Source organism: Colossoma macropomum, unplaced genomic scaffold (assembly GCF_904425465.1).
Source record: "Colossoma macropomum unplaced genomic scaffold, Colossoma_macropomum, whole genome shotgun sequence".
NCBI classification, from domain to species: domain Eukaryota; kingdom Metazoa; phylum Chordata; class Actinopteri; order Characiformes; family Serrasalmidae; genus Colossoma; species Colossoma macropomum.
Genome location: NW_023496020.1, coordinates 2,184,132 through 2,199,471, shown reverse-complemented (window position 1 = coordinate 2,199,471; position 15,340 = coordinate 2,184,132). Strand labels below are relative to the sequence as shown.

Below are 15,340 nucleotides of genomic sequence, written 5' to 3'. Positions count from 1 at the left end.
TAAGCTGAGGCTACATAACATGAGTTTTACTGTAAAAAAGGCATAATTCACAACCAGGCTGTGCTGGTCTTAGCCTATAGATTTCAGCTTGCTAATTTTACATTCTATGTTTAATTTTACCTCAACTTATTTTCAAGTCGGTATTTTAAACTTCAGCTGCAACCTGGATATAAACTAGTTGTTTACTGGTGGGAGTCTGGGTAGCTGTTACGTGTTTAAAGGAGTAATTCTGCCAGCACTAAACCAAATCCAGGTTGCAGTTTAGGACACAGTATGACTTACTGTGAGCTATAAAAATGAATAAAACTTCACCGTTACAGGCGGTACTTACAAAGCAGGACTGATCTTGGATCAGATTCATCCATATAATTCATTCTAGATCGGCACTCAGACTCTTGAGGTGGTTTGTGAATACAGACCCTGTTGTCTGCCTGGAGTTTTGTTACTTTAAATTCTAAAAATGAAGTCTTAAACCACATCAACAAGCCCGTGTGACTTTACTGAAGACCTGGATGCAGTTTGAGCTGGTTGACAGAAGTTTTGGGGATGTATTTACAGAAGTGTTTTGGTTGACTACTGAGTTCTAGTGCTTGTTAGCAATATTAGCCTTGTAGGTCAAGTTTCAAGTTGTCTTGAACATGTCTTAAATTTGCTTTTTCCCCGAACCATTCCTAGTCCTAATTCTTTCAGTCATCAAAATACAAAAAAGTAACCAATAACCATTTTTTCCATAATTTATTATAATAAATTCTACGGAAAAACAAAAAATGGTAAAAAATGACAAACTCAAAACAAATGCTTACCTTGTGCGAGTAGTGGGGGTCCATGATGCGGGCCAGGCCGAAATCTCCGATTTTGAGCACCAGGTCCTCCGTGTTGACAAACAGATTGGCGGGTTTGAGGTCTCGGTGCAGGACATTGGCCGAGTGGATGTATTTGAGGCCGCGGAGCAGCTGATACATGAAGAGGCGTGCATGGCCCTCGGAGAGCAGGCCCTGCTCCAGAACCTTGCACAAGTCCGTCTCCATGTACTCCTGCACAATGTAGACGGAGTTGACCTCGGTCAGCGAGGTCACGTCCTCAGTCAGCCGTCGGCCGCTGGGGCCTAGCGTCTCGAACACTTTGACGATGTTGTCATGGTCAAGCCGCCGGATGATCTTGATCTCGCGAAGCGCATGCTTGACGCTCTGAGGGTCCGTCAGGATGATTTTTTTCACGGCCACTCGCTTGTCGCAGTCCGTGTCCACAGCGGAAAACACCAGGCCGTTGCCTCCGTAGCCCAGCGGCTTCAAGTCCATGTAACGAGGGCCGAGGTCAAACCCGTGAATGTTCATGAGGCTTTCGAACTTCTCCGCCATTCTCGATTGGAAATATCTGCTTAGATTCTGTGAAACGGCACCACCACTGGCCACGGTTATAACGGACTAACTGATTTACTTTTTGATATGTTGAGGGCACCGTTTTTTTGCCCTGTTTGTGACTGATGAGCGCTACACAGAGGGATAACCCTTCTGTTCTGCCTTTTGAAAAAAATGAAAAATCCTAATAACTACCTGCAAATTCTTTGTTTGAAAGCAAAGGAGGCACACGCTGTTGAGCGCTTTAGTGCTCCCCCCTCACAGCCTTCTCACAGCAAAGCAGCAAAAGGACTATGATATGTTAACAGAATGTATCACCATTTAAAAAAAAAAACAAAACAAAAAGAATAAAAACTTTTTGGGCCTGTCTTTTCTTCTAAAACAAAGGGGCTTCCTTTTCAAACTTGCTTTCCTTCCTCAAAATGTTAATTTAACAGCCTATATTGGAATGGACTTGAGGGGGCTAAACAATAATCTCTGTGAGTAAATGAAATAATAAAGTGTCGACCAGCACTAGCATCCTTACAGTGCTGATACATTCAGTGTATGACTCGTCCTGAGCAGCAGCATTATCCTAACGTGCTAATTAAGCACAACACGTTTAGTTTAACTAGGCTAGCCTTTTTTGCCTTTCTCGTCTCCTGTTCCAAAGCGGCTGTCCAAAAACAGGAAAGTTAGCCGACTTCAGCAGGATCGCTCTCCGTCAGTGATCAGGTGGCTCAAGCTCACCGCAGTCGCAATCAAAACTATCCTCCATTTTACATCAAGGTTTCCTGCAACACAACAAGCAGAGCAGAAAGAAAATTTGTTCAAGTACCTTTGCAATTCTGTTAGAAAAACTACTAAAATCCCTTTCAAATAACTACCAATACACTCATTTTTATTAATTAATCACTGTAAATATCTTTACAGCAATGATTCAGGGTTGTGAGCAGGCACAATACAATACAGTAGTAGAACCCTTTCTGGTGCTATATAGAACCTATTACTATTACTAATCTATACTAAACTGTTTTTGTTACTGTGCCTTTAAGATACTAGAACGACCTCAGTTCTGATTGGCTGCTCTGTATAACTCATTATTAAGCAGTTAGAGCTGAAACACTCCTTATAACTTCAGCGTGAGTGGGCAGAGCTAAACTGCTGTAGGCTAAATACATGGATGTGCTGTTTTTGTGACAAAAACAATATATTTAAAACAGACAGTTCTTGCAGTTTAGTTTACACACACACACACACACACACACACACATACATATATATATATATATATATATACGGGAGTAAATGGTAAGTTTACATGTGGTTATATGCAGTACCTCAAACTCTTAATTCAAGAAAGCAAGGAAAATTCAGTTTTCCACATTATGAGCCCTTTAACATTTAAGAAAGACAGAAGGATTCACACGGCTGTAAAATAACTCAGATTCCAGGCTGTTTCCATGAGAGTGTGTGTATGTGTATAAATCCCAACCAGCTCTTGCTACTGTGATGAGAATGACCAGAACACAAATACCCCCCCCCAACAGGACGTCATTTCTTGTCTAGACAAATCTAAACTTATAAACTAACTTCAATTCCTGGTTATTTCCATGATGGTTTGTATCCGTGGGTTAATCATAACTATTTCCTAATACAAATCCTCTGGTGGGCTGCACAAGCACTCTCATCCATATGAGGCCATTTTGCCCCAGGTAGCCCTGATTTTGAATAAATATTGCATTTATTTGCAAATATTTTCATCCAATTCCAAGATATGAAAATACATGCTCAATACATGTTGCAAAAACACTACGAGCAGTCAAAGCTTCTGCATGCTTAAATGGTTCTCTGCATGTTGAAATGATTCTTTAGACTGATGGAGAATGTGTTGTACGTTTTGGAACTGGTTCTATATAGCATCAAAAAGGGCTCCGCTACTGTTACAAGCTTGACACCATAACATCCTTAACATAACACCCACATCTCTTAGGTGTTTATCTTTTTAACTGAATCTATGTAATTGTCTTATATGACTAAATTAATATTTTAGTTTCTTCTATTACTGTCTGTAAAGCACCTGGAGCTGCCACCGGTATACAAAGTACTCTATAAACAAAAATAAGTGTACTATTAATATTATTCATTATGTTTTTATAAACCAGGTCCTAACCCAAGCTGGTGCTGGTGAGTAACTCAGCCACGTTGCACCTCTTCAGGACGGAAATAGTAGAGCACCATAGTAGAGACCATTTTGTTGGAGAAAGCGTGAAGATTACGAGCCACATGTCCATTTAATATCACACTGACTGCTGTGAAAGTGGCATATATAACAGGTGGCCGGAGATAACCGTAAGCTTTACAGGTTTACATTAACTCACACAATGAGCCACAGCTTCAGCTCTGCCAAAGCAGCTTAGCCGGCCAAGTCATAAGACCAACCAACATGCCAGCTCAACCATTTAGCCATAGCTGCCTATCTAATAACTCTGCCAGGTTTGGTGCCTCTATAACAGAGCTGGAAACACAAACAGGTTTAAAGGGCTTAGTTAAAACCGGACAATGAGTAAATAATTAAACATATAAGTTCAACTTCGTGATAAAGTAACTACAGCGGTGCCGTTTCGAGGAGGTTCATTAATACTACGCCCAAGTTTAACGTTACTAACAAGGTGAAAAGGGAGAAAGGGTCGGAAAATAAGAAAATGTCTGAAAGAACGTTAGCTAGAAGAGTTAATATGCAGGAAGCCGTTTTACAAGCTATTGCCATTAAGACAGATACGGTTAGCCAGCCGGCTGGACTTGTTTTTTTGTCCAAGAATAAACCATTCCGATATAAAAAACGATTAATAAACAGCAAAAATGAGTTTATGTAAAAAAAACGAACCCAAGTTATTCCCGTTTTAGTCTTTAGTCTGTTTTGTGTCCGCACAGTCGCCATAGTTAGCTAACGATTCGCCAGCTTCTTGTTCGAATTTTCCCGTTCCACCTTAAATAGTGCAGCAGCTATATTCCGGCGCCTCAGTCACCTGAATGTAATTGCTGCTCCATTTAAGGTGGAACGGGAGAATTCGAACGAGAAGCTGGCGAATAAGAAGCCGATTTCAGCCTCGACCGTAGTTACACGGCCAGCGAGAGGAAAAACCGGGGAATTTCGCTAAAACGTCAACTAATAACACAGTTATACGTCGTTACGATTACAAATGGTCGATTTATAGTGAAACACGACAGTCGTTAGTTAGTAATAATGTAATTTTGGGATCGTTTAACCGTACTCTTTGTGTTTGGCTGGGGGAAAAAAAGGAGCCGAACAAAAGAAGCCCGTTGTTAGCAACCTGTGCTAACGGCTAGCTCAGACAACGGATCCTGCCCCTCACATTTATATGCCCAAAAAAGCCACACAAATGGAACACAGGTCGTTAGATAAGACCACGAACATGAAAAATAACGTTTATATGCTAACTTACTATTCTCGTCCGTGTCATTTGTGATTTTCTGCGAACCGAACCTGTCCGCGCTCCTCCGCTCAGCGAGGCTCTTGATAGACTATTCAAATTCAAATCGCCATTCACATTATTGTAGCTATGCGGTGTGGGCGGGGCATGCCGATGAGAAGCCATTGGAGGCGGGGCGTTCGTCTCGTTGCAGCCTGAGCAAGTATTCATATTAGTTTAGCTGTGGGCGGGGAGTTCTCGCTGTAAAACTGAATACCTACTTGGAATATTCATACGGTTTTAGCTGCGGAGGGCGGGGCGTTCTAAAGCTAGCAGTGGAAATGTAGGCGGGGCATGCAAATCGCCGGTAGTCATGCCAACGTGGACTGAGCAGTTGCGTCAGTCATTCACGAACTGGAAGGGCTGCCGTGACGAAGGGATTATGGCGGCAAATTCAAAACATTCCACCATAAATCAATATTATTAATGTAGTGAAAATTAATTTAAATAGTTTGGACTAGAATTTAAAAGGCAGATGGGCGTCTTTGATTTAAACTTACGCAAATGAGTAATTAATTTGAGTAATTAATGAAGTAATAAGTGATTAATTGCTATAGTATTAATCAATAATAGTTAACATTATTAGAGGTGTCTTTTTTTTATCCAGGATATAATTCTTCAGTATAATATTCACAATGAATAAATTATCAGTGTTCTGTTTATAAAATCTATTGCTGAAAAAAAAAAAACAGTTTTGTGGGCAAAAAAAAGATTCCAGTAAAAAGGCTGCAAGGTGCCGACCTGCCTTTAGGGGCAGAGAGCAACTACAACTGGACACAGTGTTCCCCATAATATTCAGACCAACAGCTCTTGTAAAGTAATAATAAGAAAATCAAATAAACAATACAATTATTATTAATGGTAGCTAATTTTCTAATAAGTCATATTGCTGAGTGTTTGATGTATTAATTTTTCCATACAACAATGCAATTCAATAAACTCATGTCTTTTTGTCATGTCTAACATACCTGGCAAGCATTAACTGATGTATTCTCATCACTGCAAAGCCTTTCATACAAATATGTCTGAGTCTGCAATAGATAAACAGCCTATGTATTAAGCAGTACTATTCAAATAGAATAGGCTCTTATTTATTTATTAGGTAGCTACTCACTGCAGTTGTGCTGAGCAGTGCTTCCTCTCCTCACAGGCTGCACAGCACATTTGTGAGCATTTATGAAAGTCACAAGACGTACAGGGATGAAAAATGCCAATTTCTGTAATATTCCACTCCTCAGGAAAGCTCCATCAGTGCTGCTTGTCCTGCATGCGCATAGTCCCTCCTCTGCATCAGGACTGCATGCAATTAAATGTGACGACGTTGCATAGAAACAAAATGACAAAAAATAATCCACCACCAGTCAGACAGTGTTTATAGAAGCCCTTGATGAAATGCAACACAAACATGAGAGTGAAAAATGTCCAGACACGGCCGCACAGCCTTCCTGCGGGCAGGCACAGCCGCAGCTAATCTGATGAATGAACAGCAGTGCAGCAGCAGCGGCGGTGCAGGAGGATCATGCTAATGCCCATGTGCTTCAGTGGGCTCTGCAGCAATGCGCCTGCGCTAATGCGTGCTGGCCTGTGTGTGCTGTTTTCATAATCTTCTGTAACCTCAGCAAGCAAAAGATCAACTTTGGCCTCTTTTAGTTTTTCTCTTTTTCTAAATGCTGCAGTTTTGTAGGGGGAATAATGCATTTTTCCCTGTGGAGAGGCCCCCACAACCACACAACATTCAAGTTTTCATCATTCTAGTCCCCACAAAGATATAAAAACAAGGCCACATACATTATAGATTAACTCTAAGATAGATAGATTATCTGACACTAAGTGAAAGAGGGAATATAATATGTGCTTAAAACAGTATAACACACACACACACACACACACACATATATACACACACACACACACACACACAGGTGTACAGCCATGCAGCTAAATGGTGCATGCGCTCTCACAGATACCGCTGCTGCTGCTAGACGCCCCCTACAATACCCCAGAGATTACAAGCTACAGAGTGAAAATGTGGATCTGAAAGGATGTGTAGCTGACAAGAAGAACCTCACTGAGTAAAGGAGACGGACACATCAAAGAAGCCGAACAATGGACTGACCAGCCCAGAGTCCAGACCTCAACACCACTGAATGTGTTTGATTACTTCAGAAAATAATCAACCAACTTCTAAGACTGAACTTTGGAGGTGTGTCTGCAGATTCTTTGAGAAACTGAAAGTGAGTCTTCTGAAAAGAATGGAAGCTGGAATAAAGGTGAAGAGTGACACACTGAATGCTGACACATCTCATATTATATTTAGTTATTTATGCTACTGTATAATTTTCTGTTAAATATATGCTTTCCGCTTTTTTCCTGACACTGAAAAATTAATATTTTGTACTTAATGGCTCTGACCGTAGCTCATCTGTTGCTGTGTATCAGCCCCTTCTGCACCATTCACCACTGGTCAGTTTCTGACCACAGGCCCATTGATGTCCAGATATAGTTTGAGTGGTATACAGGAGGGACAACACAAACTGTGGTGAGCTACACTCTGTAACTGTACAGCAGCAAGATGGAGCTCACGAGAGGGGTTTCTGATAAAGTGGCCGGGGAGTGGAGCAGGGAGGCATTTCTGGAGGCCCAGACACACATGCTAATCTGCACAGGAATAATCTGGCTGAGCCTGTGGTCACCTGCCTCTGTCTGTCTGTCTGTGTCTCTCTATATCCTTCTGTATGTCTTTCTATCTTTTTCAGCCCCGTCCGTCTGCGTCTTATACTCACCATGTATACATTTTTTTTGCTTTAACCCAAAAGTAGTCAGCTCAGGCATGTTTGCTTTAACCCAAAAGTAATCAGCTCAGGCATGTTTGGTGTCTGAAAATTTGCTTTTTCAATTTTAGCACTGAAGCTATAACTGTAGCTAACAAGTAAGGGAAGCTTGTTAGCAATTAGCATGGCACTAACTGCTTTCTTTGCCTTAAAATCTTGTCAAATTGTTAAGTAGTCACTTAGATTTACATACACTACGCTAAAATGGACAAAATCTAAACAAAACCTAGCCGTCAAAATGCTAAGATGCTAGCTGCTGCTACTGATTTTAGCTATGCAATGTACTTTTGTCCATTTTTTGATATACTTAAAAATTGTCTCTTCAAGGGTTCTTTAGTAAAGGTAATGGTTCTATTTAGAACCCTGAGTTCAACACTGACCCAATTGTTAAGTAGTCGTTTAGATACTAAGCCATCAAGATGCTAAGATGCTAGCTGCTTCTACTGATTTTAGCTATGCTATATACATTTGTCCATTTTTGTACACTCTTAAAAAAAATGGTTCTTCAAGGGTTCTTTAGTAAAGCGAATGTTCTGAATGAATTCTATTTACAACCCTGAGGTCTATATAGACCCATTGCATTATTCAGTGGTTAAATGGTTCTTAAGATTGATGGAGAATGTGTTGTACATGGTTCAAACTTTTTGACATTGAAACAATAGCAACAGAATAACCCTTTTTGGTGCTACACTATGGTGCAGAACTATTGCACCATGCAAAGAACCATTTAAGCATGAAATAGTTCTATAGAGAACCATTCCCTTTACTAATGAACACTTGAGGAACCATCCTTTTTAAAAGTGTCTGTCACACTGTCAGAAACGACATAAGGAAGTTTAGTAAGTCTAAGTGGGGGAAAATGATGTAAATTTAATTTTTCCCTGAACTATTGCTGCAATAATGAAATTTTTGTGAAATAATGATCTCATCCCTGTGAAAGAATGACACAAGGATGACTAGATGAGCCCATTTCTTCTTTCCTTTTTACTGTGTATGTTTTGCTCCTAAGGTGTGAAAGGCGACCTCACTCGTAACCCTTCAGAGGTGACACCCGTGTTGTGCAATTCCGAGACCGGCTTGCATTACGCTTCATTAAGATTTCAGCAGTGCAGGACTATCAGCGGGTCAGTCATACTCCAGTTATCCAACGGCCTCTATTCAGAACCACCCGTCATACAAAATACATGGCCAGCTGACACTGGGGAACCTCAGTGGAGAAGGTAACAGTGGATCCTGACCAAGCAAGGCTAACATAAAGTCAGTGTCACAGTTTGTTTTCCTGATTTACTCGAGTTGAATGAACTCTTAGGCAGGCTTACAGGGTGAAGTTGCGACATTTCAGTCTAACTGGAGAGTCAAATGAGGCAATTCTAAAAGAATTACGTCACATTTGGGTATTCAGCACTAGTTAGCACGATTGTTTCATTTATTGCACTATTCAGGCTGTATAAAAAGTCCTGCGATGTGTTTTGTAGCCCTCATTTGTAATGTTTTCATGTCATTAGGACAGAAATATTAGCTTTACTTATGAAGATAGACTGTGGCTGACAGTAGGCTAGCAAACATAGCATGCTAGCACAAGCAGCTGTTCTAACACCTGTCATGTTAAGCTTGCTAAGCTAACTGGTTACCAGCTAAATAAGCAATGTTATACGATAAGCTTCACTTTGTTTGTTGTTTATTGAAATCCATTTAACGAAATTATCTTGTTTGACTTCTAAAAAACATGAAAAATATAGTCCATGGTTGTTCAAGGGAATGGCCCTATTCAGTTCTATATAGAACCATTTCATGCTTAATTGTTTCTTTGCATGGTGAAATGGATTGACTGATTCAGATTGATGGAGAATATGTTGCATATGGTTCTATATAGAATCTTTTTGAAAATAGCACTGAAAAGGGTTCTTTTATTTTTACAAGCTTGACATCATAACAACAGCAGAACCCTTTTTGGTCCTATACTGAACAAACCAACACATTCTCCTTCAATCTGAAGAACCATTTCACCATGCAAATAACACTTTAATCATTTTGAGCGTGCAAGGTTCCAAACAGAACCATTGTCTTTACTAAGGACCCCTTGAAAAACCGTCTTATTTAAGTGTGTATGATTCCTTTAACTGAGCATTCTGCTTTGTTCCTTTAGAGTGAACTTGACTGGGTGCCCACTTCTACTTACATAAAACAAGATGGTTCTTCAAGGGTTCTTTAGGCAAGGCACTGTAAATGCAAAGAACCATTTAAGCATGAAATGGTTCCCTTTACTAAAGAACCCTTGAAGAACTCTCTTATTTAAATGTGCAATTTATCTGTGCTTTGATTGGCTGTTTCATGTCCTATTCGTTGCGGTTTTGGTTGAGTAATTAAGTCTAAAGTGAATTGGAAGAGTTTTTATATTACACAATGCAACTGAAATGTAGTTTTATATACAGTTGAAGCCACTAAAGTGGTGTAAAAGTTTGGCCTTGTGAGGTCAGTCTGTTTACTGTCAGTTTACTGTCTGTTTACTGTCTGTTTATTGGAGTCTATGTTGTCTGTACAACTGTAAATGAACATTGTGAGTCTTTACTCTGTAATCTAGGTAATGCATTTTTCTGAGAAATAAGACACAGGTCAAAAGTTGATGTCATCAACCTCTATTTACTCTTTTTATAATTTCCTGTGAGTGATGAGTTGGCTTTTAGTAATCTTTACAGGCTGTAGTGATTCTGAAGGCCACTAAAATCCAGTTTAGTATAAGCTGTGAAATATGGCGGCACAATGTAATGTTTAATGTGCTTCTCGTAGATTGTAACTTTATATTTGTAATCACTAATATAACTTGAGCCTTGCCATCTTTGTTTAAACCATCTTATAGTCACCTTTTACAATGGGAAAGATAAGTATGAAGCATTTTTTAGCACTTTTTATATTAAAAATGGACAAAATACAAACAAATTTCAGGCTTCAAGATGTCATCTCCTGTTTTTAGCTATGTAAAAGTACTTTTGTTTATATTTACAGATAACAGTGAGTCACATGGTGTTAGAAACCACATAATCAAGTCTGTTAGAGATACTGAACAATTGCACACGGTTCAAGATGAGTGTGTGATGTATTAGGTATGCTGTTAGCAAAATGCTAATTGCTGTACATTACTTGTTAGCTATGTTAGCCTTGTAGCTCCAGTGCTAAAACTAAAGAAGCAAACTTCAGACAAGAAACATGACTTGGTTGACTGACTACATTTGGGCTAAGGCTGAAAATGTATACAAATTTGTTTTTAAACTGTAACTTTCAGCAGTCAAAATAAGAATGACGCTACATACGTGCTACAAGTAAGCTAACCCTCCTGCTCACTGAAATGCCGTTGCTAAAAATGAATTGAATTAAATTTCAACACTGTTATGCACCAACTACTCAAACTGCAGCCTAAACCTGCCAAAGATTCTAAACTACACTCTTAAAAAATGGTTCTTCAAGGGATCTTTAGCAGACAATGGTTCTATATAGCACCTTTTTGAAAACAGTTATACAGCACCAAAAAGGGATCTGCTATTGTTACAACGTTGAGCTTGTAACAATAGAAGAACCCTTTTTGGTGCTGTATAAAACCATATATAACACGTGAAGTTATGCTACACACTTTCATACATATGGTTCTTTAAGGGTTCTTTAGTAAAGGGAATAGTTCTATTTAGAACCATGACTTCTACATAGAACCATTTCACGCTAAATAATTCTTCTTATGGTGAAATGATTCTTCAGATTGATGGAGAATGTGTTGTGCATGGTTCTATGTAGAACCTTTTTGAAAAGGGTTCTATATAATATTAAAAAGGGTTCCGGAATTGTTATGATGTCAAGCTTGTAACAATAGAAGAACCCTTTTTAGAGATATATAGAACCAAGCACAATGCAATTCTTCATTAAGCTGAGCTACACACTTTTGTCCTCCATATTTATACACTCATGTGGTTCTTAAAGGGTCCTTTAGTAAAAGTTTTAGTAAATGGTTCTAAATAAAACCTTCTACATAGAACCATTTCATGCTTAAATGTTTCTTTGTATGGTGAAATCGTTCTTCAGATTGATGGAGAACGTGTTGTACATTGTTCTATGTGGAGCCTTTTTGAAAAGGGTTCTATATAGCCCCAAAAGGGTTCTGGTATTGTTATGATGTCATGCTTGCAACAATAGAAGAACCCTTTTTGGTGCTATGTAGAATCTTATAAAGCACATTCTCTATCAATCTGAAGAACTATTTCACCATGCAAAGAACCATTTAAGCATGCAAATAGTTTTTTTGAGTGTTCTTGGTTCTGTATATAACCATTGTCTTTACTAAAGAACCCAATATGGGCATGACACCAACTTCAGCGTGACAAGGCAACTTCAGAAGTTTGTTACTTCAGCTGGTAAATAAACAGCTCTGAGGGCGCCCTTATCAAATGGTTAGCAGTAGTTGTCTCTCTCTCTCTCTCTCTCTCTCTCTCTCCCTCTCTGTCTCTTTCTCTGCCGTCAGGCTCTGGTTCCCCTGCAGGTCAGTGCAGGTCAGTAGAAGTGAAGGTGAATTATATAATTTTCTGAATCTCTGATATACACAAAACAACAGCACTGCATAATCTATACTTTGCATTATCTACAGAGCCGGTCAGTACTGTCCAGTGGGGTGCTCACTCACACACGCACCAGTGTTTACGGTGCAGCTCTCAGCAGTCATATGTGTTTACCTTATGCTTTCTCATGTTACTGTAATCGCGCTGTAACAATAAGTCTTATTGGAACACATTCATATGAATTGTATTCTCTTACTGTACACATATTTACTGTTGTTTGACCTAATATTGCTAGAACAGCAGTAAATTAGGAATGTTACTGTGCCGTTCACTCTCCAGCATATACCAGTGTAATCTCTATGGCTTTTATTGGTTATTCGATTATTTAAATAATTCAATTCCTTAATAAAATTCTTTGATTTGACTTATTATTCAGTAAGCTAGAACTAAAATGTAAGCTCTGTAGTTATAAGAGTGAGGGTGAACGATAACACAACAACAACAACAACAACAACAGCAACAAAATGCAAAGTTTTGGTCAAATTCCATGTTGTTGATTTTCTAAGTGTAAATAATTTCTCCTCTACAGAGACACACTTCTGCACATTTTAATAGACAATTACTGCTTATTTGCTGAGTTTAACATGTTTGAAAAAATTTAATATATATAACGTGCCTTTTGCAAAAGATATGGCACATTTTCCATTTTATATTTTAAGTAAATAGATGGAAGTAAATAGACATTGTGACATTAAAATTGGCTGAGAAAAATGGCATATATGTAGAGGATGTGTTTATTTTCACTTAGAAAGTCAAAAAACATGCAGTTTAAAGATTATCACTGTTATTATAATTATTATTATTATTATTATTATTAGTAGCAGTAGTAGTAGCAGTAGTAGTAGTATTGCCCAATCTAACATATATACATTTATTATTAATATAATTATAATTATTATTTAAGTAATAACATATACTAAATATGTTGCAAATAGATATATATTACATATTACATAATTTGCATATGATTGATAATGGTAAGGATATATACAATATGCTATATGAAATGTTATGCTATTTAGTGTAGTGTGTACAGTGTCTCATACATCAGGCCAGAGGCACTTTTCCATTTTTGTGTCGGTGTAATGGTCAGTACAGAATCCTGCTCTCTGATTTCCACCACAGCGTCATCATCCTCAGCACACTTTCACTGAGTCAGACACTCTGAGTCTCCTCCAGCTCTCAGTAACCCCTCTAACCCTGAACAGGGGGATTTAAACTGTCAGACTGGAGTCAGACGGTGTGGCGCAGGAGGAGATACATGCAGAGCTTAATCCTGCTGCTGTGTCTGTGAGTACAGGCTGTCCTACACACTATGGTCTATCTGCTCTGTTCTGTCTGCTCTGTCTGCACTGCTCTATCTGCTCTGTTCTGTCTGCTCTGTTCTATCTGCACTGCTCTATCTGCTCTGTTCTGTCTGCTCTGTTCTATCTGCACTGCTCTATCTGCTCTGCCATGTTCTGTCTGCACTGCTCTGTTCTGTCTGCACTGCTCTATCTGCTCTGTTCTGTCTTCTCTGTTCTGTCTGCTCTGTTCTATCTGCACTGCTCTATCTGCACTACTCTATCTGCTCTGTTCTGTCTGCTCTGTTCTATCTGCACTGCTCTATCTGCTCTGCCCTGCTCTGTTCTGTCTGCACTGCTCTATCTGCTCTGTTCCGTCTGCTCTGTTCTATCTGCACTGCTCTATCTGCTCTGTTCTGTCTGCTCTGTTCTATCTGCACTGCTCTATCTGCTCTGCCCTGTTCTGTCTACACTGCTCTGTTCTGTCTGCACTGCTCTATCTGCTCTGCTCTGTTCTGTCTGCTCTGTCTGCACTGCTGTCTGATCTGTTCTGTCTGCACTGCCTGCACTGCTCTGTTCTGTCTGCACTGCTCTGTCTGCTTTATCTGCTCTATCTGCCTTGTTCTCTCACTGTTAATCAAGTTATAACTTATGTAATAACACGAGTGCAGTTATTTCTCTTATTCAGGTCTATTGTTCATTGTTTTGGCAATAATGTAACCTGTAACCATTTATTCAAATAAATCACTCATCAACCACAATGTGTGTGTGTGTGTGTGTGTGTGTGTGAGAGAGAGAGAGAGAGAGAGACTATATGTTAAGAGAGGGACTATGTGTTTTTGAGAGGGACTGTTTTAAAGAGAGAGACAGAGATAATGATATTCAACTGATGTGCAAGTGTGTGTGTGTGTGCATGATTACATATATCTGTGTATAAACAAATATATTCATATTTGTATTGTTTGTATTAATGTTACAATAACTATCAATATCACAGTTATAATAAAGCATTAATTGAATTGCTTTGGCAACAGTTGCTAATAACAGCTGAGTTGAATGCAGTTAAATCTGAGACTGACTGTGCATGTGTGTATGTGCGTGTGTGTGTGTATGTGCGTGTGTGTGTGTATGTGCGTGTGTGTGTGTATGTGCGTGCGTGTGTGTGTGTGTGTATGTGGTTCCTGAGGGCTGTTCTTCTTCTGTGCTCTCTTATGAAACACTCAGATCTTCCTTTTCATCATCATCAGCGAGAGAGAGAGAGAGAGGGAGAGAGAGAGAGAGAGTCATATGAGCTGCTCACTTACCATGAAGAGAAGAGCCTGGTGAGTTTAGGAGCGACATTATTAATACTTTCAGTTATTAATCCATACAAAAGTGCAAAAAAAGGGTCCAAAGTGAAAAAGTAATATCCAGTGTGGTCAGTTGGAGTGTCTGGCAGCAGCAGGGTTTAGGGGTCAGTTAGAGTCCAGTGTGAGTGTCTGACCATGTGCAGTAAACTGCAGAAACTGAGCTCCATGCTGGGTTAAATATAGGCCAGGGACAAAAGGGGCGGAGCTTCGCCTCTGTTTGGGCCGACCTGCAGCAGACCGACCTATTACAGACCTCTCTCTCTCTCTCTCTCTCTCTCTCTCTCTCTCTCACACACACACACACACACACACACATACAACAGAGTTTACCTCTATGTCTCTCACGCACACACAGGCTCTAACTCTCTCTCTCTCTCTTAGACTATAACTGTCTCTCACTCACTCTCTCTCAGACTCTAACTTTATGTCCCTCACTCTCTATCTCTCT

At 39.5% G+C, this 15,340-nt stretch overlaps 1 protein-coding gene across 2 annotated transcripts in view; it reads right to left on the bottom strand.

Moving 5' to 3' along the window:
- Positions 1-15,054, bottom strand: part of mapk6 (mitogen-activated protein kinase 6) — a 32,149-nt gene extending 17,095 nt beyond the window's left edge. The window contains exons 1-2 of one of the 2 annotated variants that reach the window (XM_036564622.1): positions 14,848-15,054; positions 804-2,131 (exon numbers count right to left, since the gene is read on the bottom strand). In XM_036564622.1, coding sequence (XP_036420515.1) covers positions 804-1,358 — 555 coding nt within the window. In that variant the 5' untranslated portion in view covers positions 1,359-2,131; positions 14,848-15,054. Of the gene's footprint in view, positions 1-803; positions 2,132-4,804; positions 4,917-14,847 lie in introns of those variants that run through there. The other variant, XM_036564621.1, reaches the window with a different exon arrangement.
- Between the last annotated feature and the right edge of the window lie 286 nt (positions 15,055-15,340).